Source organism: Dermacentor variabilis, chromosome 1 (assembly GCF_050947875.1).
Source record: "Dermacentor variabilis isolate Ectoservices chromosome 1, ASM5094787v1, whole genome shotgun sequence".
NCBI lineage: Eukaryota > Metazoa > Arthropoda > Arachnida > Ixodida > Ixodidae > Dermacentor > Dermacentor variabilis.
In genome coordinates, this window is record NC_134568.1 from 84,943,800 (window position 1) to 84,969,724 (window position 25,925).

Sequence of the window (25,925 nt, forward strand, 5' to 3'; positions counted from 1 at the left end):
ATCATATCCACTAACCACCAGGTGCCTATGTCTGCTCAGGGGCTCTTTAAAAGGCTGTTAATGAGAAAAATTATATTTACCAGACCTGCAGCTTTGCCAAGGTTGCTTCAATACTAATATGGTACTAATGTATAACCAATGCAGCCATGGTGAAATTTCGTTGCAGTTCGCTTTTAATAGCTCCAAAGCCTCTCTAATTTCTTATTTGTAGTAGCCTGTATGACATCTGCCTTTTTATTACAGAAAAATCCTGTGCATTGTTTTTTTTTTCCCTCCGGTCTCTTCAGCTCAGCTGTCTTTATGGTAGTGCTACTGTTTTTATTGCTATATATTTAACATTGGGTGCAGGGTGCATGACGCTTTCTTTTGATTTGTTATATCAGTTCTCCAATGTTTCTAATATATTTTTGTTAAGGCTGGCATGCTTGCTGTGTAATTACTAGCTGGGTGTGTTCATTTCCTTTTAATTTCTTGTAACATTTATGAATAGCAAAGAGGCAAAAGAATAAAGTGAACCAAGGGGACTTAATATTTAGTAGCAACAACCACATGAAGCTAAGGAAAGTATGGGAAATTTTTATTGGCTTCATTGTCTGGCCGAGTTGTTGTTAACAATAACTCTAGCCCCTTGGTTACCTCGATTCTTCTCACTCGCTGCATAATGGGGGTCTTGACTGTGGAAGCCTTGATGTCTTTGGGTGGCAAACAAGGGCTTAGTGGCCATTTGTGGGATGCCCAGTTGAAAGGATGTTCCTTATCTGCCATCATGGCTGTGATTGGTGCCAGCTAACACTCCTAGGGGTAGACCTAGCACACATACATAAATACCCAAGAAAGTGGACATAGGGACAGCCACTGTTGTAGCTCAATTGGTAGAGCATTGCAAGTGTGATGCCGAAGGCGTCTTTTCAGCTCCCACCGGTGCCACATTTTTTTTTTATCTGCTTTCATTTTCTGTTTTCTTGTTATTTCTACACTTCAGCTAAAATGGACAGATAATTTCCTATATGTTTTTCTTGGCTTCATATGAATGACAAAGGTTATATGTTTCACAAAATCGGATCACCTTAGCAGTCTTTTCCATTAAGTATGCTAATAGAAACATTTAATGATATCTGACACACTTGCCTGTGAGAGAGAGAGAGACAACTTCATGTAGTCGCCTTCAGAACGACACCATGACTAAATGGCGCCGTGACGCGGGCCCTGACGTCTTCTCAGCTGGTGGTCTCTACTCAACTCCAGCGCGTGTTACTCCCGCGGTCGGTCGCCCTGAGGGGCAACGTTCCGTCGGTTTCGCTCGGCCTTTGTCTTTCAAGAGCCGCCGAGACCTGCTGGACGGCCCAGGTTTGACTTTCGTGGTCGTAGCATTCCGCCGCAGCCGCGAGTTGCGGCGGAATCGTTGTACTTGTCGAAGCCTCATTGGGGAACTTGGTGCAATCCCATAGGATGTGCGTCAGGGTGGCCCTCTCCCGCTGGCACATGCGGCACACATCACTCACATATAATTTAGGGTATAGATGAGTCATTAACACTGGGTTGGGTAAAGAACCAGTTTGCAATTGTCTGAACAGCACCGCCTCCGCTCGGCTCAGCCCCGGGTGCGGGGGTGGGAAAGTCCTTCGAGCCAGGCGGTGGAACTGTGTAAGTTCGTTGAACGTCGTCATGCGGTCCTTGGCACTACACCACGTTGGACGGTTGGTTGCAGCGGCGTGGTTGGTTAGCGCTCGCGCCACTGCGTGTGCCGTCTCGTTGTGGTTATCGTGCTTCTCGGACGCATCGTTGCCCGCGTGCGCCGGGAACCACTTGATTCTAACATACCGATTCTGTCGTTGCAGGTCAGCCGAGCACAGAACGCGCACAGCCTCACCACACACTTTGACCTTTGCATAATTCCGCACTGCACTTCGCGAATCGCACTACACCGTCTGGCACCCGGGGTCGGCAATGGCCAGGGCAACGGCCACCTCCTCTGCCTGACACGCCTCGCGGACCCGTAAGCTCGCTGCTGCCCTCGTCGCGCCGGACGACGCGTCGATGACGGTAGCTACGAACGCCGCGCAGTCTCCCTGGTATTCTGCCGCATCCACGAACCTTGCGTGCTCGTCCTTGGCGTGAAAGTTGATGAGGGCCTTGGCCCTCGCCGCTCTTCTCTCCTTGTTATACTCCGGCTTCATGTTTCTCGGGATGAGGTCCACCCGAATCCGGTGCCGGGTTCCGTCCGGGACAGAAACGCCGCTACTCGCCGCTTTCGCTCCGGGCGTGAAGCCCAAGTATTGAAGTATGCGCCTGCCGGCTTCGGTCATAGAGAGCCGCTCCAGCTGGGCGGTCCTTTGCGCTTCCGCAATTTCGTCAAGGGTATTGTGTACCCCCAGGCTCAGGAGCTTGTTGGTGTTCGTACACTCAAATAGTCCGAGGGCCGCCTTGTAAGCTCGGCGTATCAGGGCGTTGATTTTATTCCTTTCACATTGCATCCAGTTGTGGAAGGCTGCAACGTAGGTGACGTGGCTGATTACGAAGGAGTGCACAAGCCGAATCAAGCTTTCCTCCTTCATCCTGGCCTTGCGGTTGGCAACCCGTCTGATGAGGTTGAATAACAACGGCGAGATGACCGAGCCTTGGGGGGTCCCGACACTGCCGAGCCTCTTCTCTTGGAGCCGTAGATCGCCGGCGCAGAGCTCGGTAGTCCGCCCCGTCAGAAAGTCCTTGATGTAATTGTACGTTCTTGCGCCCATGTTGAGTCTGGACACCTGGGCTAGGATCACAGAGTGCTTCACCTTGTCGAAGGCGCTCTGCAGGTCCAGCCCCAGAATGGCCTTGTTGTCTTTCGTTAGGGTGTCCTCGTCAATGTGACCCCGCACTCCAGCACTTGTTGTAGTAACCGGTGAGGTTTTCGATGGCCACATCGCTGAGGTTCTTGAGCGCTCTGTTCGAGATGTGATCCGGGCCGGCCGCCGACTTGCTGTTTAGTTCGTGCAGGGCCGCTCGCACCTCCTCGACGCTGATGTCGCGGTCAAGCTTCTCATTGGCTTGACCGCCGTAGTCAGGATGCCTTTCCGTGGGTGTAACCGAAAGGTACTTGCTGTTTATGCGTCTGATTACTTCGGTTTCCTCGTTTTCCTTGACTGCTCTGTGAATGATCTTTGAGAGGCGGTCGCGTTGGTGGGATTTTGTTTTAGTCTCGTCGAGCAGATGCCGCATCAAGTTCCAGGTTTTGCCGCAATACATCTGCCCGTCCGCAGCATTACAGATTTCGTTCCATTGTTGCGTGCAGAGCAGCCGACAATGAACTTCGATGGCGCGATTCAGCTCCGCCACCTTCTTCCTTAGGCGCCGATTTAGTCGTTGCTTCTTCCACCTGTTTAGGATAGATTGTTTTGCTTCGAATAAGTGCGCGAGGCGGCTGTCAACCTTGTCGACCTGCTCATCCGTTTCTATGATTTTGGTCGCCTCCTTGACCTTCCCCGCGATGTGGGCTGACCATTCTTCTATGTTCTCGATTTCCTCCATCTCCGTTGGTAACAGGCTACGGAAGGCATCCCAATCCGTAAAATTATGTTTTCTGGTGTCCTCCAAGGCCTTGACCTCTTCCGATATGATGACCTCTACGATGTAGTGGTCGCTGCCGAGCTTTGACCCCGTGTTGCGCCAGGAGATATTCCCCTTCTCGTCGTTCTTCACGAACGTGAGGTCCGGCGTCGTATCCCTGGACACAGAGTTCCCAATCCTTGTAGGATCAGTCAGTTCTGTGATGAGGGTGAAGCCCAGGTCTAATGTGTCTTGGAACAGGTCTCGCCCTTGGCCAGTTGCTTGTTATATCCCCATGCCGGGTGTGCCGCGTTGAAGTCCCCGCAGGCGACGAGCCTGTGAGTCCACGCCACGGTGCTGGCTCTGTGAAGGAGCGTCTTGAATTTTTGCTTCCAGTGTGAAGGGCTACTGTAGACGTTAAGCAGAAAGGTGCTGTTCTTTTGTTTCTTGCCCGTAACGACCTCGATGAGAGTGTATTCAATTTTACTATTGTGCAACTCGTGCTCAATGAAGGTGAGTCCCTTGCGAACCAATGTGCATATCCCTCTACCGCCGCTGACCTTTGGAGACTTGGCATATACCCGATAACCGGGTAGCGACACTGCATCAGTGCGACTCTCTTTTATCATGATTATATCAGGCTTGCTTGCTACTTGTGTTATGTGTTGCTGCAAGACTGCCTTCTTGCTAGCGAAACCGTTACAGTTCCAGTGCCAGGTCATGAGACCCTTCACTGCTGTAGTTGTTGCTGTTGCTGGAGCGGCCATGATTGTTGCTGATTGTACTGCCGCATTATTTGCTGTATTGCGTTCGTTAACTGTTGACACGTCCGCACGATGGCGGCGAACCTGTCCTTAATCATCGTGGTGAATGTTGTCTTAATATAATCTCCGAGCCCGTCGAGGTGTTCCTCGATTTGGTCGACCTTGTCTTTCAGGTTGTCCACCCGATCGTTGAGCTCGCGCTCCTTCAGGTTCTCGATCGCTCGTCTCTTGGGTGCCGGTTCCTTCTCAGCGGATGTTGATGGTACAGCGCTGCTGATGCTGGGTGTTGGTTCACATGATACCGCTTGGGGCGTTTCGTTATTGGTGGAATGGGTCGTCAGAAGCTTCTTGATTTCCATGATCTCGTTTGCCATCTTGCTAATAGTGGCCTCTTGCCTACTGACTTTCGTTTCGAGCTCGTTGTTTTTGCGCCTGAGTGATGGCAGGTTACTACTGCCTCATTTAAAATTAAAAGCCTTGTACTATTTATATTTAATCTGTTCTATGTATGACAGTGTGGTACATATACATCTGGTCACTAGAAATGTCACTTACAAACTGAACACTCATGCCTGGAGGCTGTCTGCCAAGCCTAGCACAAGCTTTCCAGAAGCAGTTATATACCACACTGAATCGAGACTATCATAATTAAACTGTAATTATTGCAACACACGAGAATGCAGTTGCTATGAACCGAAATGTGTGAAATGATAGTTGTAAGTTTTGTGCTGATCACGCTTCTCACTGTAGCTTTATAAGCTACAGTGAGAAGCATGATCAGCACAAAACTTTGTCATGTCATTTTATAAATGACATGTGATAGCCACGTAGATTTTTTTAAACATCATGTTTCTTTATTACAGATCATTCACATTCTCCTGGTGGCTATGGTTGATCCTGTCTGTCTCATTTCTCACGTGTTCCATGTGGTAGGAGCCCTTGCACACTCCTGTGTCCTTTGCATTAAGTAAAATGTTTTACTTTAGAAGACTAATAATGTTTTTCTTTGCCTATTCCCTTTCAGCGTCAAGTACATAGGCATTTTTTCTATGCTTTTAGCAGTCTACATAATGGCTAGAGATTTTTGGAAAATGCTTGGAAACAGCTCTCTCTCAGATGTGAGTGTGAATGCCACTTTCCTTACAGATTACTATTGTGCATGGCTCATTTTTAGAAATGAAGCACTCATTGACATTAAACTACACTAGTATTCATTTCTTTTTAAATGAACCTTGTTTTAATATTGAGACTTGTGATGTTGACTTCGCTATAGCAAATCAGCATGCACTGAAAAGGTGCCTTCTTTAGAGAATAAGGGGGAAAATATAGCATTTAAACTTCTTTTTGCAATGATGCCAAAGGTATTTTGATGGCATAGACACTTTAAAGGAAAGCCATTCTTTGGTGTAATTTGAACTTGCATTTAAACTTTTGCTATCGATGGGGGCGAAATGCGAAAACACCCGTGTACTTAGATTTAGGTGCACGTTAAAGAACCCCAGGTGGTCAAAATTTCCGGAGTCCTCCACTACGGCGTGCCTCATAATCAGAAAGTGGTTTTGGCATGTAAAACCCCATAATTAAAAAAAAAAAACTTTTCCTAGCCACTTCAGTGAGATTTTGTATGCTGAGATGGCAAAAGAGATGGGAATGTATTTTCAAAGTTACATGTGTTGATATTTTTATACCTAGAGTGCTAGATTTAATACATGACCTTGAATCCTATATATGTGAGTACCTAGGTCTAAGCATAGCGACTTCATTGCGTAGTCCTCGTTTTTTTCCAAACCACCACTTCTGAGATTAGTGTTATACCGGTGCCTCATGTACACTTCTGTTCACGATTGGGGCTGATCCAGATTGAGCTTGATCCGGATCGACTGTTGCTACACTGTCATTTGCGATCACAATCTTGCAGGATCCGAATCTGGATAATCGCAATTCGTGAATCGCGATCAGACCTCTTGATTGCAATCGCAGGCTGATGTCTGCGCCCTCTAGTGCAGTATTCTGAACATGGTACATTGAAAAAGTGAAGGCAGCTCAATAAAAAATATTTAAAAATGTTTTTTGTCAGCAATAGTAAGTTGTAAAATTGAAGTATTGTCCAAATTTAACCATATTTAAATCTGAATTTGTAGCCAAGGCATCATGCAGTTCTGAGAGTTCCCAACGATCAGCAGACGGTAACTCGACCCGGATTGTTGGACTGTGTAGCAGCGACCATTGTTGATAGCGATCAATAAATTCTATCTGGATCTGCCCCGATCGTGATCAGAAGTGTACGTGTGACACCGGTGTCGCTTCTCAAAACAGAGATGCATTTGCATTTGTTATTTCACATGCATTTATAAGAAAATTGTGTGGCACAGGCACAATTGTGTGTCTGGTGTAAGCGCATTGTCTGGGCAGGGCAAATGCTGCCGAGCTTTTTACAGGCTAAGTCAACCTATACTCTTAACTCTACTGGTGTGCATTGGTTAGCCTTGTGCCTTGTGGGATTTGTTGACTTCCAGGACCAGTTCAATGAGAAGCGTCAGTGGTAAACTTCATTTGGAGAAAATGGTATGATACCAATTTATAGGTCACAGTGCAGTCTATGTCATATGTCACAGGCTTGTGGCACATATTTAAGAATGTGAACGTAACATTTGCAAGCTATAAATGTTGCTTTTCTCATAGTACCAGGCAGCTAAAGCAACAAAATTAGAGGGCTATTAGAGGAGGTATGCATTAATTTGACCCTCTTTCTTTTGCATTTTGCTTCAGCCATTGCTGTTTATTAAAGCAAAGCTTTCATTGCCTGTTTCTTCGACTTTCCCACAACTGTTGCTGGTGTCTGGCACACTGCATCATAGAGTGGTTCAGAGCATGTGTATACATGACAGGAGTAAGGCAGAGAGGAAAGATGACGCGAGAAACTAATTTGGACCTTTGTGCTGCATCAAATATGCACAATGCCCTCTGGAGCTCCCTGTGCGTGGCCATATTAGCCTCTTGACAGCTGTAATTATCCGTGACCCCCCTGCAAAAGCATTGCAGAAATTGCAGTGCTTACCTTTCTACTAACGTGCAAGCCTAGAGGGAAGCTAGATAGCATGTTAGAGAAAAGAGGGGAGATGAGTCAGAGAATGCGTAGAACCGACGCAAGTGAATAACGCAAGTGAAACAAGTAAATAACAGCCTTGCCAGTTTTTGCTTGCAGTTTCCATACAGAGGTGGGAGGGGGGCTGTTTGGGAGAAGTTGGCGGGAGAAGGTGACGAAACGCTACTACTATAGACACGACAGCAGTTGCGGACAAACAGGATAATTTAAGTTCAAGGTACGGTACATTATCTGAATAAACACCATGCTAATTTGTCAAGCGGACAACTTACTAAGGGTATGCAGTAGCAGAGCTGCATTAAAGCGTACCGTAATGTCTTGGCGACACTGTGGAAGTGGTCACACGTCAAGTCAGCACTTCAGTGCTTGCCGCTGCAGCTTTTTGCCAGCCGCACTGCTCTAGTTCGCAGGCTTGATCCTGACCGTGGCAACTGCATTTCGAGGGGGTAAAATAAAACAACGCTTGTGCACTTAGATTTAGGGACACATTAAAGAACACCACGGTGTCAGAACTAATCCGGAGTTTGTCATGCCTCATAATTTGATTGTGGTTTTGACATGTACAGCCCCATAAATTCAATTAGTTGAATACTTCTGCCACGGTGCAATGCACCATGTGAGGCAATGAATATGCTCAACCCTCTTAGAGGTTATGAAGTATGGCGCACAACAACACCCCAAGCAAACACTTCCCCCTGTTTGTTCCGCGCACTACGCAGACAAACAGCAGTGGTGCATGCAAGGTAGTGTTTAACATCAACTCACCACTCTTGAGTTGGACTTAATGTTGGAGAAATTAAACATTTGCTTTCGACATCACTGTTAATTATCATCAATCAAAGCAAACAGCACAGAAAGCTTCGCTTACATTGAATCCCACAATGCCCGTGGGATCCGCATATTCTTTCTGTCTGGATTGAGTGACAATTAGTCTTGCTTTGTCCTTTACATTGCTTTGCATTGTAGCCTACTGGAACATAGTAGCCTAAACAGTGTACACTCTAGAGCACATGCTAAAGTATGAGGCAGTGTTAGAATAGTGTAGTTGTCGGAGTAAAAAATTGGCCAACTCAGCAGAGCTTGCCGAGTCTTCACTGCATAAATATTGTTGAGTTAGCTTGGCCAGAGTGTACATTTTGCAATGTTGAATTTGGGATGTGTGACATACACTGGAGGTAATTTCAATGAAAGCTCTTGTTGAAGTTTTAGAGCGCAGCTTTTAGGCACCCATTTATGCGGTGAGCATCGACGTAACCAAGTGAAAGAGCACAGTGAAGAATGAAAGAGCAAACGTGGAGCGCAGGAGGGGGGATGAAAAGTATGAGGAGGAAAGTGGAAAAGGAGGGTATGGCAAAAGCGTGAGAAGAAAAGCGCAGCATGGCAACAATGGCTACGAGATGGTGCCAGAGCAATGCGCATTGTCTGGGAGGTCTGTCTGTGGCGACTGCTATGAATTGCACCCACGCATCACCCATGCACTGTCTCTCACAACCCACAGGTTAGCGACGTATTCGCAACATACTTCGCTTCGTTTGCAATGTGCTGCACGAGGCAGATTGTCCGCATTGGCAAATATATTGTGCAATGAAAAGACTTATAGAGCTGTGCTCAAATTTCGCATTAGGGGCCATCATAATCGTAGGTGATTCTTTTTTTACTCTTCAATGTGCTGTATATTGTCAAATCTAACCAGAAATAAAAGTGCACTCTTTGATTCATAAATGTATGGTATAGCTCAGAGATTAGTGATTGGCAGTGTGTTGAACAGGAGGTGTAAATTAAATTGGTCTTTCTTTTTGTTTAGGGCTCATTAACCAGGGTTCGCAGCGATATGACCTTGATAACTTTTGAATATGAAACTGCCATTTTCTAGACTTGAAAACCCTTCGATTTCGTCAAGTGATTAAAAATTATTTAATCTTGCTTGCAGCTAAGCTTAGTGTATCTCACCACAAGGTTTATGTGAGCGAAGGGTCAAGCCAATCTAATCCAATTGGCATCTTCATGACATTTTCCTACAAAAGACTAGAGGGAACTATGGTGCCTGTGATCAATTAGCTACCAGAGAATGATGGTTAGTACATGAACTTGTGCTTGTGGCATCAAATGTTCTTGTCGCATTACTCATTGCACTTGAGCTTTCTAAATTTCCAAACATTCATGGTCTTCTAAACACAGCAAGGCAATTAAGCTCAGCACACATGCAGAATCATTGTGCATGGCTGCATTGATAATGCAATCTAATGTTGAAAGTGATCAATTTGCAAAGTCACAAAGCTGTTTGAAGACAGAAAGACGATGTTTAGGCAAATCCATGTAGTGCCCATCATTCTCAAGCTGGCTGAACTGCCATACTTGAATCTCCTGTAGACACTAGTACCATAGAAGTGTAGGAAACTGTTTTGTGGTGGGGAGCCATCTTGTTTGTGGTTGCTAGTGATGGTTTATGTGAAAAAGGCTTAGTGAGCACATGCTTTTTTTGTTCCATGTGCAATAGAAAGTGTTTTGTCATTCTTTAACACAGTGTTTTATTTTTAAACTGGTAGGCATTGGGCTTCCTTAATTCCTGAAAATGTTTTGGCAGGGCCTTGAAAGTCCTTGAAAACCGCTACTTTTTTTCTGCAATAGCTGCCACCAACATTCAGTAAAAAAGGAGTTTGTGGCCATGTTATATTTATACAAGTATAGTATGTTTACCTTTGCAAACCATGAACTCTGATCATCCCCTTAATGAGAATTTGTAGTACAATGCGGTCCACTGTTGAAAGGGATGGCTGTGCGGATCTCACGTTACAGATGCTTTAGCTGCAAGGGTCCGTTTAAACTATGTAAATGGACTGCAAAGGTATGTACAGAGGTGGAAGAGCCACTAACCACAAGTCGTCCTCTTACATTTGCCAAAGGGGAAAATTTGTGCGTGCTCTACGTTCCTGTGTTCCCTTTTACAGTTGACTGCAATGCACATGCTTAGCTTGCATAAAGCTTATACTGTTTTTTTTTTTTCCAGGGAAAACTGTGGGCACACTTCATTGCGAGGGCAACTGTGATGACAGTGGTGCCTCTAGGCATCTACCTTGGTGTGTTCTATGTGCATCTGAGCCTCCTCACTAGGGCAGGTCCTCATGACAATATTATGACAAGTGCTTTCCAAGCAAGCCTTGAGGTAATTTTGAGCTGTCTCATGGTATCACTCTGCTGACTCTCTCTTTTTTTGAGCTCAGCGTTGTGTGTTAGGATCAGATGTCTTTTTAATTCCACTACACTTTCTGTTCAGGTGGTGCAGCCCCTTTTTATTTGTTTCAGCAGTGCATCGTGGTGGCATCTGCACATTACCATTTGTTTTACATAATTGAGGTTTCATGTAGCATGAGTTCACAGGATTCTCAGCACTGAGTTAGTGCGGAGTGGTGCAGGAGATGAAGTGTCAAGCAGAGAGAGGTTATGTGAAGTTCTACTAGAGACATTGCCCAGGCATTTCAGTGTCCTCTGTGCTCTTGAGAAGCTAGAAATGCCTATTAGATTTGCATCCTTTTTACTATTGCAGGGAGGATTGGCATCCATCACTAGAGGCCAACCTTTGTCAGTGGTCCATGGCTCACAGATCACCTTACGGCACACACATGGTCGTGCCTGCTGGCTACACTCGCACCCACATGTTTACCCGGTCAAGTACCCTGATGGCAGAGGCAGCTCACATCAGCAGCAGGTAGGCCTTTTGTGGGATTTTTCATAGGGGAATATCTGTAGCTTTTAAATACTGTAAGCATAAAATGACGTGGTAAACATTAACAGCACCACACAACTTATAATTTATGCAAGTGGCAGGAGCATGTTTATTTACTTCCATATATGTGCAGTAAAAGCTCAATTTTTATTTGATGGGAGCAGAAAGAAATGGCTGAATTATCAAACTGGATAATTTTTTAATGGACCAAGATGACAATTAATGATTAGTTTATCAACATATCCTCACTTAGGTAGTCAATGAATTTACTACCCTCATTTATGTTTGCACGAAATCTGTATGTTAAGTGCAATTTTTGCCATCTCGTGCAAATGGCATATAGTGCTGAATCATGAGAACTCGTGTGGTTCCACCATGGTCTCGATGACATCGGTCATGTTGCACAAAACTGGATTGGAGCTACTGCTAGTTAACTGTTGCACCCTTCATCCCACTATAATGTGGCACTATGCTCAACAAAGGACATGCAATAAACGAAATGCAAGTTGTTCACAACAGCAATTATATCTTGTTCAATGGAAATGCACATGTATGACAAGATACTCAAATACATTAAAAGACAAATCACAAATGTACATTAACAAAGACAAGTGTTAGCAAAATGTTCATCTGCATTTGCAATTTGTCTTCTGATTTACTTTAGCCTCTTGGCATAATAGAATTTTGGCTTGTTGGCTGAATATCTTGAGATTTTGACATTTTACAGTGTTAAGAAGGGCAGTGACAACAAGAATGTACACTGTGCTGCCCAAGAACATAAAATGTAGCTAAGCGCAGTTAATCTTCAAGTGCCATTTAATTCTGTCTATTGAAAACTTAGTGTCACCACATTTCTTGTACCTTCAGAATCATGAAAACTCTACAGCTTCAGAATAGATTTGGAATTTTCAATTCTTCAATGAGTTTTGTCAAGTTTATAGAATGTGTATTCCATTTGAGAACTCTTTACGGGAGCATCAGTTATAAGAATAACAACTATTTCATGTCTACCATAGTTGAAAAGATACTTGAAATATATTCCTGATGTAAAACATTCTGAAAACAATGAAAGAAGGAAACCTGCTGCATGAAGACAGACTGACATTGAGGGCAAATGCCTTCCAGTCAATTTACGGAAAGCACTTGACAGTACAGGTCCAATCAGAAGTGGTTCAAGATGTTTACAACATGTTTCAAATATTAAAATTTTAATCAGTGCTTTTGATTTTGGTGCACTACCTTCATGTGCATAATTATGCACGTAACACCTGAAAATGGTTAAAAGGGTCAAATGTTGTTATCAACTAGAAGTGTACAAATAGTACTTGAATATCATCAAATGGTAAATGTTCGAATAATTAGATTTGTAAATTGAATATCTGCTATTTGATCTCCTGATTATTCGGTGAAACAGCAGGAGTGGTCAGTGCCTTAACGCAAACTTCCTTGGGCCTCCCAATTTTAGGGGCGTGCCCCTCCCCTCTCCTCCTGGCTAAGCTCCTGGCTCTACCATGGTCGAACTGTGCAGGGCTAATGATGGCTACGCATATAGCCATGCCTGAAGCGGTGATCGAGTCATGTGATGCATGGTCCACACTTTAATCTTTCATGCAGATTGACCTTCACAAGCAGATCTTAGCCCGCAAAACCCACCTGCCCAAAAAGCTAGGAAAACCCTTCTGTATTTTGGAGGGAAACTAGAAAGGAAAGCTTTGTATGCAATAAAAGATTGCCATAATACAGAGGTCAATTATTAATCTGAAAACCTGATAAGATTATTCGGTGCAACATGACTTTGCTATTTATTCACCTTCAGACGGCAAAAAGCACTGGATTCTATTTGACAGGCAGGTGTTCTACATTGATAAAAAAAATATTTTCCAGACTTTCATATAGAACTGAGCTGTAATCAGTGCTGGCATACTAATTGAGTGTTCCCTTTAAAAAAAGTAAACCACACTGTACATCTTGATTCCTAGGTACATAAGTTATTGGAAGCTTGCAACATTCTCGTTATGCAATACAAGTAGACTCCCGAACAGGAGGTCTGTGTTTTCTTGCACAAAATTTGTAAGCATTAAACTTCGTGATGAATTTTCTTATATGTATTGATTATTCAATACATATTCGTTTCAGTATTCTGGTTTTTTTTATTTCTTGATTCGATTCGATATACAATTCAAAATCTATTATTTGGCATTCGAACATCCCTAGTGTCAACCATATGAAGCCAAGGAAAGCATAGTGGAGATTTACCTACATTTTAAATTGAAATGCATAATTAGTTGCAAGAGGGAATTCAATTTTGATTAAGCTTTTATTCTTAATATGCTTTATATTCTTTGTACTACCGTGAAAAGTAAAACTTGATATAAAAAAAAAATAAAGATCGAAATTGGAAGAATAGACAGCCTACTGCATGCGGAAGCTGAACTTTTGCCTGAGTACTGTGTCCCAATTGCACTTCTAAAGGAAAAGCAATGGGCAAGCCACCATTCAGGCTATTAGAAAAAACATAGATATCATACCTATTTGCTTCCAAGAGATGCAGCAAATTATGCTGCATTACAGGCTTGCTGTTTTCTTTGACATTTTAATGGGACACTTAAGGCAAATATTAAGTCAAGCTAAAGTGATAGATTAAGGCTCGAGAACATCTCGGGCATCAATATTATTGAGAACAGAGCTTTAGTAATAGAGAAATTAAGGTAAAGGTAGGACACAATTTCAGACTCCACCGGGAAATTTTGGCATTAGCCCGTTGATGTAAAAATGCATTCTAATTTTCCCACTTGTTCTCAACCATTGGTAATGAAAAGATAACTGCGTTGCATTGCATTATAACATGGATGAAAATGCTACTTGTCTACTTCTGTTTGAATGGGATCGAATCCCGGCCGCGGTGGCCGCATTTCTATGGGGACGAAATGCGAAAAATGCAAAAACACCCTTGTACTTAGATTTAGGTGCACATAAAAGAACCCCAGGTGGTCCAAATTTATGGAGTCCCCCACTACGGCGTGCCTCATAATCGGATCGTGGTTTTGGCACGTAAAACTCTATACTATATTTTTTACTTCTATTTGATTTTTAGAAAATAGAATTCATTGACACTACCCTTGACAACAATGTGGCGGGTGGTCAGAAGGTTCTTTTTGCTCAGCCTGTGGTCTCATGTTTTGGTAGTTTTTGTATTGCGTAGTGCTGCAGTTGTCTTCCTCGCTCGCAAACGTCATAACAAAGAGGCAAGCACATGCATGCAATATTCAATGCGATAGACAGATCCTGTCATACTGTTGTGTCCCGTGGGACAGCTATACGGGGTGATCATTTTTAAGTTTTACAGAATTTTAAAAAATCCCCTGTGGCAGATATAATTCATCCTTGAGGTTGATTATTCAGATAGGCAGACATTACTTGCATGAGAAACTGAAACACATGATCATCTAATTGATATAAATTAACTAAATTTTAATTAACTTTATGGCACATATTGCCATTTACGAATTGTTGCCAGGGGATTTGCAAGACATAACGAGTTGGAACAAATTTTCAGGATGGCATGGGTTTCTAGATATGCACCATCAAACTAGTCGTAAAAATGCACTATTGTTCAACTTACCTTTTTAACAAAACACTCTTTTATGCATTAAAGCACAAAAGTAACTGGAACACCCATGTAAATTTTCACACACTTTAGCAATGAATATCTCGAAACTGGTGTCATCCTTAAAATTCATTCTCAATGGATATGCCTTTGCCAACTCACTAGCTACAATTAGTAAATCCCAATATGTGCCATAAATTAATTAGGAAGTTAGTTAGTGATCTTTTAATTAGTTCAATATGTGTTTCGATTTCTCTTGCAAGTAATGTCTGCCGCTGAATAATCCAGCTAAAGGACTAGAATTGTGCTATCTGCCACAGGTGATCTTTAAAAATTATGTAAACCTTAAATATGATCACCCAGTATACATGGGCGCAGCATCGAGAAAAAAGTAGCGACAAACTTTTGTCGTTTGAATCAATACAATTGTACACCCGTGAAAAAAATCTTGCATGCCCAAGGCCGAGGTTTCAACCAGTGGGTTCTCGATATAGTTTAAATAACCAGTGGGTTCTAGATATAGTTTAAATGTGCCGTCATTGCAACTAAATATCCACTCCATGCTGCCAACGCTAAATAATGTGGTGCCATCTGACAGCTAGGAATCGTGACTCCATGGCCTCAGAGTCTCTGGCACGCACACAATCTCTGATGCTTTGTGAAATGAGACAAAGCAAAGGCTAATTTTACCATTTATTTCTCGCAGACACAAAGGAGAGCTAATGTAGGAAAAGTGAATTTGGATGGAGGTGGGCTCACTGGCTTCTATTGTTATGCAATCACATGAAAACGGGCAGGCTGCTGGGTGGACTTTCAAACTACAAGCAAAATTTCTGCAAGCAGCAGAAAATTTCGCATCCATGTGATCTGTTGAGATGCTGTCGGCTGTGCCCTCACTTCGTTTCTGGCCGTGCATTTGTGTTTCACACAAGAAAGAAAGAAATAAAACCGTAGCGCCGCCTTTCGGGCACCATTTTACTCACCGAGTGTAATAAAGTGCAGTAATGGCATATTCAACGTCATAACTCCTTGCTCGTTGACAGGCAATTTGAATTGCACTAGAGGAATGCGAACCCTTCAGACGCGATTTTCTCTTAAACTGAGGGTTTTATCAGCACGAAACATGCGCTGCATGGTATCTGGAATGGTATTTTAACAGTCCACATTGACATAAAATTTGCCTTTAGTGTGCCTTTAAAGGGAGAGACAGCTGTCCAGGATGTGTTGTGAGCCGTTGGTGGAAATGACCATGATTTATAGTAATAGAATCCAGCACGCTGCTCATGATTTAAGTAGGAATTATAATTTTAAATTGGCAAGGAAAGCCTCAAAAACTAGTAAATGGTGAAACCTGGCAGTGAAATCTTGGTACTTCAGATGTATTCTATGAGATTGCTGTACATAGGTCGACTGTTAAGTACAGTCGCCGACTGATTTTTCGGACTCCAAAAATTCGGACATGCTCGATTATTCTGTCTGCTTCGCGGCCCCGCCATTCTCCCCATAGACGATAATGTATAACAACTGCCGAAAGTTCGGACACCTTGCAACCTCTTGTCTGATTTTTCGGACACTCCTTGAACCAACTCGATCGAGAGCACCATGCACCGACTCTGACCGGCGCATGGTTTGACTTGCTGAACAACATTTTTGTTTTGAACGGAGCCTCCTAGCTGCCGCAGGAAATGGCGCTACTGCAAATCCCCACTCATCATCATCGTTTCTGCCTAGTTCAATAGAGTGGCTCTACAGCAGTTCCGGTTTCAGCTTAGTAAGCCATGTCAAGACAATCCAGCAGCTGATTTGTTTCTTCGCGTACGACGCTGCAAGTAGGCCACGTTTTTCGTTTGTGCGACTGGTGTCGGCATGGTGGTGTTTGCTTTGTGTGCTGTGTCAAGGTTCCGGTGATCCAACGCAGCATATGGAAGCATAGCGTCAAGTGTCTAATGGCACGACAGTGCTCGCGCAGACTGCGCTGGGGAATGCCAGCAGGCGGGTGCCGGGAGGCCTAAGATTTGTCGTCTTCTGATGTGCTCCCTACTGACGCGGAAAATGTTCTACCGAGACCTGCACAGTGGTTGCATTGCGATTCCGGACACAGTCTCATTTGACAGTTTCAGGGGTACACTGCTGTACTGACATGCGCAGAACTCGACGACCGCGAGATCATTCGTCAGGTTTCTGCTGCACTGCTGTACGATGACTCTTGAGTCAGAAGATAACGCACCATGTGCTATGCTGCCGTCGCATGCGGAGCGTGTACAAGCAGTGACTGTGCTTTCAGCCGCCTATAGTGACCGTACGACCCTCTCCGAGATTCAGGCTTATCTGATTGCGCGTGAACGGAACAGCGTGCATCGGCGCATTCACGATTTCTTCAAGCCTACTGCTGAGCCCGAATAACTGCATGGAAATAAAGGATTTCATTTTTTTTTTCTTAATATACTTTTTCGGACACCTGCTTATTCGGACATTTCCGCAGTCCCCATGAGGTCCGAATAAACGGTCGGCGACTGTACATCATAATTATTGCTTAACATTGCAGTTGGTATATTATTAGACGCTAAGGCATTATTCTATGCTTCAGAAATCAGAAACCCACGCGTGGCTATGGCAACACGCTGAACTCCATATCACGTGTAAAGGCATCATTTAATTTTCAATCCAATTGTTTCATTTTGACTGGTTAAATACCAAAGCAGTTGGACAGGAAACCACGAAAACATGTAGCTATTATTGCAGAAATAATTTAACAGTTCGGGAAACATGAATCGCAGGAGCATCGACTTGATAAACAAAATCGTACTTTGTTACAGCTACGGCCACACTTCTCTGCCTCCCACTAATGCCGGTGTATAATCGCTATTATGCTCACCTATCGCCGTTTTCAGCATGCTTCCAGGGAACGACTACATCCTCACTGCAGGTAAAAAAAATTCAGATAAAAAAATGTTCCGCAGTATTTTCCGCATTAGCACTTCATGATTAGCACCTTAACTCTGCCCAGCAAGTTTTCCACCACACACAAAAAAAAAAAATAAGTACCATGAAAATTGGTTGTCAGTCCCTTTAGAGCAAAAACAAAGCATAGCAAGAAAAAAGATAGCTGATAGTTTTGTGGTTATTCTCTTCAGCCCTCAGTCAATGCATATTTTTCAACACAAAGCTTAAGCTTTTTAAAGAACAAAAAACTCATGTCAACTGAAGTTGATTCGAAAGAAGAGAAGGATTCCGACGTACATGGTATATGCATTTATATTTACTGAAATTGAGGTATTAAAGATGATGCAGTGTTGCATAATTGCATGACATTTTTGCATTATTTGTCGGACCTTAAATATTTTTCTGGACCCTCCATTTCTTTTATTCATGCCGAGTTTTTCATTTGCTTTTTTTTTTGTGTGTGTGTTCATATACGTAGACACTGTCTTCTGTCACGTCGACCTTGATGGACATGCTTTTCTTTAACCGAGATCCAGGAGAGAGTACTGTCTATGGTGCAAAATGGTTAATTTTAGACTATAATGGCACCAGTTGCTCCCATAGTGTTAATTTTACCTACTCTGTCATTAATTATTGCTTCTGGTCTTGTTGGGACCTACATTTTCATACCTTTTGCGACTGGCTACAATGCTCTGGAAGCGTGAAAAGGCCGTTTTTTGACCAAGAGGCCAGATACGTAGATACCCAGATCACGTGTACGCCAAACCCATGTGAAGTCCTCAAGGAAGACCTTGTCTTCAAAGTTAAGATATATATTAGCATTTCATTGTTGTAAATTAGCAATATTTAAAAAATGAGACCATGATGTTCTTTGTCATTAAAATGCCTGTGCTGCTATGGTGCCTTAAAGGGACACTAAAGCAAATACTAACTCAGCGTGGACAGTTTAAACACCATTCCAGAAATCTCGCAATGCTTGTTTCTTGCCAAGAAAAGACTTAGATTACGAGAAAATTTCATCCGCAGGGTCCGAATACCTCTATTGCAATTCAAATCTTCCACCACTCAATCGAGGAGTGGTTTACCGTTTTAATCACCGCGCTTTGCGGCCATCGGTGAGTAAAATGGCACCCAGCCATGAAGAGATCGAGCCACGACAGAACAGTGGATTCGCTGCCACAGCTGGTTTTGGCCATTGGTGGGGACCATTCGGGTATCCTGCAACATCGCATGAAAGTTGAATTCTCAGCTACTTGCAATTTGTGTGAGCTTTGTGAGCCAGCAAAACCAATGCAGCACTACACAATAACGAAGCTACTGAAATGTGAATGGATGAGTAGCGCTGAGTCGAGTGAAAATGAGACCTTTCGACTGCCTGCATCATTTTCAAGGGTAATGTCAATCACTAAGCACAGACTGCTGGGCTAGTTGGTTGTGATAGCATTATGAAACATCATTCCAGCGCACAAATAAACACTGACAATCAGAGGAGGACACTGAAAGATCACAAGAAGAGGCCATCCTGAAAATTATAGCACACCAAAGCCCTTGTTGAATGTGAAGTGGGTGTGGTGTATAGCATTCCCCTTGCCTTTTGGGAAATGTTATATTGGCCAGTCTGGGCACTGTCTCAATAAACACTTGCTAGAGCATAGCAGGAATGCTGCTTCACTAAGTGGCAATATCCATTTAGCCAACCACATTCGCCGTTGCTCGCATAAGCCAGCATGCAAGGCATTTATTGAGAAAACATCGATGTTGCGCAAATTCAGCACTCAGAAAAATTGAGAGAGTTTTGAAGCTCTTTGTATCTCTAATGAAAAAGATTACTGCATCAGTGCTCCTTCTGTGGCGCTCGGGAAAAAAGTACTTATCTCAGCGCAAACGTGCGTGTCATGTCACCCAAGTAGGGCGGTAAATTTTCAAGATTGTTCATGAGTGATGTGAAACTTTTGCCTTCATTTGGTTTTTGTCGCCTTTGATGGTTGTGGCTTGGTTCGAGGAATTATGTTTAAGGGGTAGAGTGCAACAGCAGCGCCTCCCTTTCTACGTAAAGCCCTGTTTTCTATGAATAAAATTCAGTTGAATTCTGGCATTGTTGTTGTCCCTCTCTGCTCGTCTGTGTTTATTTGTTGTGTTGGAATGATGTTTCATAATAATGTCGATCAGGGGCGACTTGCACAATCATTTAATAATGAAAATAATAACGAATTTAAGAATGCATTCTTGTGCAGACTAGGCATTGTCTGTGGGATATTTAAGAATGTGTTCTTAAATTCATTGTTATTTTCGTTATTAATTGTTCGTGCAAGCCTCCCCAGTTCTTTTTCTAAAATTGAAATATAACTGGACAAGTAGCATTTTCTTTCATCCTATAATGCAATACAATGATGATTTTATACCAAGTGGTTGAGTACTAGTGACAGAATTTAGATGAGGAGTGCCTTTGTCATCGGCCAAGTACTTTTAATGTCCCGGGAGAGCTTCTAATCGCGTTCCGCATTTACCTCAGTTTCTCAATTACTGAGGCTCTGTTTGCGATAATATTGATCTCTTGGAGATACTCGCGCATTAATCTATCACGTTACCTTGACTTAATAATTGCCTTTAGTGTCCCTTTAAAGGGTCCCTGAAACGGTTTGGACAAATTTTGTAGATGCGTATAAAACAGCTACAGTAAAACATTCATGTCACAATTTAAGGGAAGCATTTCATGTAAGGAGAGCTACAGATGATTATAAGTCACCCTCCTCCCTATCCATATTTTTTCTCCAACTCATTCACCTTCGCCTTCACTGGCTGTGCATCATGATGTGATGTTGTGTTGTCTACTTCTGGTAGTCTTGGAGCCAGCGTTTACAGTTTCAGCCTCTCTGCTAGCCACCTCAAACGAGGTGGGCGTTCTGGCCGAGCTAGGCATTTTGATGAATGAGTGGAGGCATAAGCTAAAGCCCCTCCATGCTACTACCACTGTGATGAGGGTGCTTAATCGTAAACGTCAGTGGTCTGCGCAGTGCAGGCACCTGGTGCCACAGAGCTTAACCAGCCAAACACAGAGCTACTATTGCTGTAACCAAGTGTAAGACATTTTAAACATTTAAAAAGACGTGTTCATGATAGCGCTGCTATCGACAGTTTACACCAGCAGCAAAGCAGCAAAGCAGCAAAGCACTTGGTTATTGCTATATTAGCTCTGTGTTTGTCTGGTTGAGCTCTGTACCACCAAGGGCGCGATCGGAGATCGTTGTTCGAAATGTGCGTTCAGTTTGCATTCAGTTTTGCCTCACGCAACTGGCCTAGGCAACGCCGACGGGCGTGGCCTAGGTCAATTGCATGTGGCGACACTACATGCAAACTGAATGTGCATCGCGCCCCAGATGGCTGCGCCGTGCAGGTCGTTCACGTTTACGCTTCCGTTCATCTGGTTAAATGCTTAGTGCTTGCATTTACCCGAATACCGGACACGCTAAAGCTCTCTATTGTGGTAGTAGTAATCCTCCATGATGTGACGGCCATTAATGTGTTGATGCTGGCACTGATCGGCTACCAACAGCCTGATGCACTGCCACTCCACTTGCATGTTGCTTTGCAGAGGGACACAATGTTACAGTTTGACGTGTCGCCAATTGCTAGATTTGCAGCCCACAATGTAACAAGGGTGATCCATGGTGCTCGCAAAAAGAAATCTCGAGTCTAATACTGACTGTGCAGCTTGCATCAGCATGGAGAACGTTGTAACACAAGCAGACGACACTTGCTGTATGCTGGAAGTGCTTGAGTGTAGTGATAAATTCTCTTTCAGTTTTCTTTCTCTTTTTTTTTAGAAACAAGTTAACCAACATACCAACTGTTATGAACAACATTTGTTCTTCATAGGGTTGGAAAAATTATCGATGGCGCGACCTGGGTAGCCAATCCGATAGCTCACCCAACTTACATCAATTGGCCTAACGACATCAATTGGGAGGGGGCTGCTGAAAACTCAGGGGAGCGGTGTCACTGCCATCCGTAGTGATGCATATTTTTAACACCTTATAATAAATTACATGCCTTCGGCAGAGCACTTAAATGCGTCACTTAATGATCAGAAAAACCTACTGGAACAACTCAGTGCGTTTGTACAAAATCATCAAAATACACATGAAAATTTTTAACTTGAAACACTATACAGTCGAACCCGGATATATCGAACCCGCATATTTCGAATTATTGGCTATATCGAACACACAGATTACCCCCTTGAAAATACTATGTAAAAGTATAGGACAATTGCGTAGTATATCGAATTCCATTTTCGTCGGACATTCGATATATCGAACGCCGCGCCGCGCCCCTGGAAGGTGCGCTTTTCCCAAAGACATTCGTGTCCGGTCCTTAGGGGAAAACATTTCCGCAGAGTCAGTCAGCAGGCTCCTCCTCTGCTCATGCGCGGCCGTCGCCTAGCGAGGGAGACGCAGAGCCTTTCCCCCGTTCTTGCGCCCCACCGGCACGAGCGCTCTCGCTCCTCCTCTACCGCCGGCGTGTGCATTGGGCAAGGGCATTGGAGCTCAGCGAAGAGAATGCGCGGCATGGAGACACGGCGACGTTTCCAAGCCATGCGTCCTGGGAAAGGGGAGAGAGAGAGTGAGAGTGAGGAGTCGGCATAGTTGCTCGTCGGCCAGGGGAGACAAGAGAGCCAGAGAGGGCTCAAAAAACGAACACAGCGCTTTCGACGGCATATTCCACTGATCTTTTTCCCCACTCTCTTCTTTCTTTTCCCTTTGTCGTTCCTTCGCAGCCCCGTTGACTGCCGCTCGAACAGGCTTCGCTCGGACTGCTCCATCTGCGCATCGCGCATTTTGTTGTGCGTACCTCTGTTTCAACGTGCCGTGTGTAGCGTGTGTGATTGCGGTCATCTGGTGAGCTATGGCATCCGCGGACATGAAAAAGAGGAAGAATCTGGACTTTGCAAGAAAGCTTGAAGTAATCCGGTGTGTCGAGAATGGAGAAAAGAAATCCTCCGTGGCAGACGCATTCGGCATTCCGCGGAGTACTTTAAGTACATTATTAAAAAACAAGCAGGACATCAAGCTTAAAGCAGGTGAGGAAAGTCGCTCGGGAGCGTGCCGTGTGCGCCCTGCTGCTTTTGACAAAGTGGAGAAGGCACTCTATACGTAGTTTCTTGAAATCCGAGCGAAAAATATTCCCGTGGATGGCCCGATGTTAATCGAAATGGCCAAATGGTTTGCTACGGCTCTTGGCGAAGAGAACTTTTGCGGTGGCACTGTATGGCTGCAACGGTTTAAAAACCGCCACGGCATTGTAGGAAAGGCCATTTCAGGCGAAAGTGGGGCTGTCAGCAGCCAGGAGATGCAGCAGTGGCTTTCTGAGGAGTGGCCGAAGATCACTGAGAAGTTTTCACCTGCAGAAATCTTCAATGCAGACGAAACTGGTCTCTTTTGGCAAATGTTGCCGAATAAGACACTCACTCTTCGTGGAACCTCATGCCAGGGCGGTAAAATGAGCAAAGTGCGTGTGTCGGTGCTGCTTGCAGCCAACATGGACAGCTCATGCAAGCTACAGCCATTCGTGATCGGGAAGAGCAAGTCACTGCGCTGCTTCAAGAACTGTAAACAGCTTCCCGTCCGCTACGGCTGTAATAGGAAGGCCTGGATGACATGTCAACTTTTTGTTGAATGGCTGCAGGCTTTGGACTCTGAGTTGGGCAAATCGGGCCGCCGAGTTTGCCTTCTGGTAGACAACTGTTTGGCCCATCAAACGACTTGCAAGCTGCAGGCAGCGGGCAGCTGTGGCTAGAAGTAGAACACCCACCTCGCGTGCAAGAGGTCCGTGGTTCGAATCCCAGTGCCGCGCAATTTTCCACCGGATTAAAAAAAAAAATCCGCGTGTTGATAAAATTGCATAAACAGGCCTGGAGTGTGGCCTGATCCCGGTGACCAGAACCGGTAATGCACTTCCTCACCAGAGCAGGATTGGCCACCCTGGTACAATACTAAGCCACAACCTCCTATATGAACACAACAATCAAACCCCGGCCCTCAGTCCCCAGGAGCTGCAAAGAAACTGACCCCGACGACGGCGGTCAGGCCTGCGACGCAGCAGAGGGTGCTAAGAATCCCTGGCTCCAGACAGGCCGCCATTGGAATATGAACCTGGCAACGTTTAACGCTACAACGTTATCCAGTGAGGCGAGTCTAGCAGCGCTATTGGAGGAATTAGAGGGCAGTAAATGGGATATAATAAGGCTCAGTGAAGTTAGGAGGCCAAAAGAAGCATATACAGTGCTAAAAAGCGGGCACGTCCTGTGCTACCAGGGCTTAGCTGAGAGACGAGAACTAGGAGTCGGATTCCTGATTAATAAGAATATAGCTGGTAACATACAGGAATTCTATATCATTAACGAGAGGGTGGCAGGTCTTGTCGTGAAACTTAATAAGAGGTACAAAATGAAGGTTGTACAGGTCTACGCCCCTACATCCAGTCATGATGACCAGGAAGTCGAAAGCTTCTATGAAGACGTGGAATCGGCGATGGGTAAAGTCAAGACAAAATACACTATACTGATGGGCGACTTCAATGCCAAAGTAGGCAAGAAGCAGGCTGGAGACAAGGCAGTGGGGGAATATGGCATAGGCACTAGGAATAGCAGGGGAGAGCTATTAGTAGAGTTTGCGGAACAGAATAATATGCGGATAATGAATACCTTCTTCCGCAAGCGGGATAGCCGAAAGTTGACGTGGACGAGCCCGAACGGCGAGACTAGAAATGAAATAGACCTTATACTCTGCGCTAACCTTGGCATCATACAAGATGTGGACGTGCTCAGCAAGGTGCGCTGCAGTGACCATGGGATGGTAAGAACTCGAATTAAGCCTAGACCTGAGGAGGGAACGGAAGAAACCGGTACATAAGAAGCCGATCAATGAGTTAGCGTTAAAGGGAAGCTGAAACGGTTTTCAATTTCCATGAATTGCTGGGATTGGGAAGAACAGACCTAATAATTTACGGTTTCGAAATTTTTTTTTTCGTTTTGTTAATATAAGGGGCGGAAATCGCTTTCTAAATCACCCGCGCGGACACGCCCCCATCGCTTCCCGGAGTACCGGGTGAGGTTGTTGCCAGAGGAGAGAACCAGCGAGAGCGACGTTATGGGCGGAGACTGAGCCAACCGAGCTGCGGACCGGCGTGCTGACATGTGCTGGCATACCTCTTTCCGTCCTACGCTTTACTGAATGACGCTACGAGAGATCTGCCGCCGCCGCCGCCGATCATGTTTGTTTTGCGATTTTCGTAAACTGCTCTTTCCTTCTGTGCTGCGTGAGTGCCTACAGCCAAGGGCGCCCAACATGCCCTCGTTCTGTGCAGCATTTGGCTGCGCGAACACAGGCGGGCGAGACGATGTGGTGTTTCACAAATTCCCGAAGGAAAAGAAGCTTGCAGCGCAGTGGGTACGTGCGGTGAGGAGAGATAAGTTCATGCCGACGAAATAAGCTGTGCTGTGCTCGGACCATTTCCGCGACAGTGACTATCATCGGAGCTTGACAACGATGCGGGCAATCGGTATTCCAGTTAAATCGGCGCGACTGAAGCTCGGCGTTGTTCTGTCTATATTCTCCTACAAGAGAAACACCTCGCCACCCCCAAAAGCGGCCTTCGCCAAGAGGAGAAAGCGTGAGGTAAGGGTTTTAATGTGCACACAGGCAATTTTTTACCAGATGATCACCTTAGTACAAACGGTCTACGACGAAGCGAGGTGGAGGCACAGCCGGGAATATGCACCTACGTGCAAAGTGCTTGCCGTTTTCATCCTGTTTTGCCTCTCCGCTTTGTCACGGAACACTGTACTACAGCTGTTTGTTCGGCGCTGTTCTGATACGGTGAAATAACTGGCCGGGGGTACGCTTGCGCATTCAGTGATATTTGTTATTCGTCCTACCTCGCGGTGCCCGCAGATTTAGCTGTTCAGCATTCGTGTTCAAATCGCACGACATGAGGCGTTACGGTAATATTTTCATGCTCGCGTTAGAGTAGTTGAACTCGGCGTGTGAAAACTTCGTTCCGTAGATTTATACTTATACGGCTGCTAACACGTTCTTTTAAAAAAATTTTCTTTTCGGTATTCTTTAATTGCAGCCCGTCGCGGCAGCTTCACATGCATGCTCGCGCGAGCAAACGCCACTGGCACGCTGCGAACCATAGACGGAAACGCGCGCAGTAATAAATTTTGGTGACCGGACTTCGAGCGTAGCTTCC

The 25,925-nt window shown here is 44.6% G+C and overlaps 1 protein-coding gene across 4 annotated transcripts in view; it reads left to right on the forward strand.

Moving 5' to 3' along the window:
* The window catches only part of rt (Protein O-mannosyltransferase rt), an 84,732-nt gene that overhangs the window by 5,816 nt on the left and 52,991 nt on the right, over positions 1-25,925 (forward strand). For all 4 annotated transcript variants that reach the window (XM_075690873.1, XM_075690882.1, XM_075690891.1 and 1 more), the window contains exons 6-9: positions 5,156-5,221; positions 5,317-5,410; positions 10,406-10,561; positions 10,943-11,104. In XM_075690873.1, the coding sequence (XP_075546988.1) occupies positions 5,156-5,221; positions 5,317-5,410; positions 10,406-10,561; positions 10,943-11,104 (478 nt within the window). The remainder of the gene's footprint in view (positions 1-5,155; positions 5,222-5,316; positions 5,411-10,405; positions 10,562-10,942; positions 11,105-25,925) is intronic.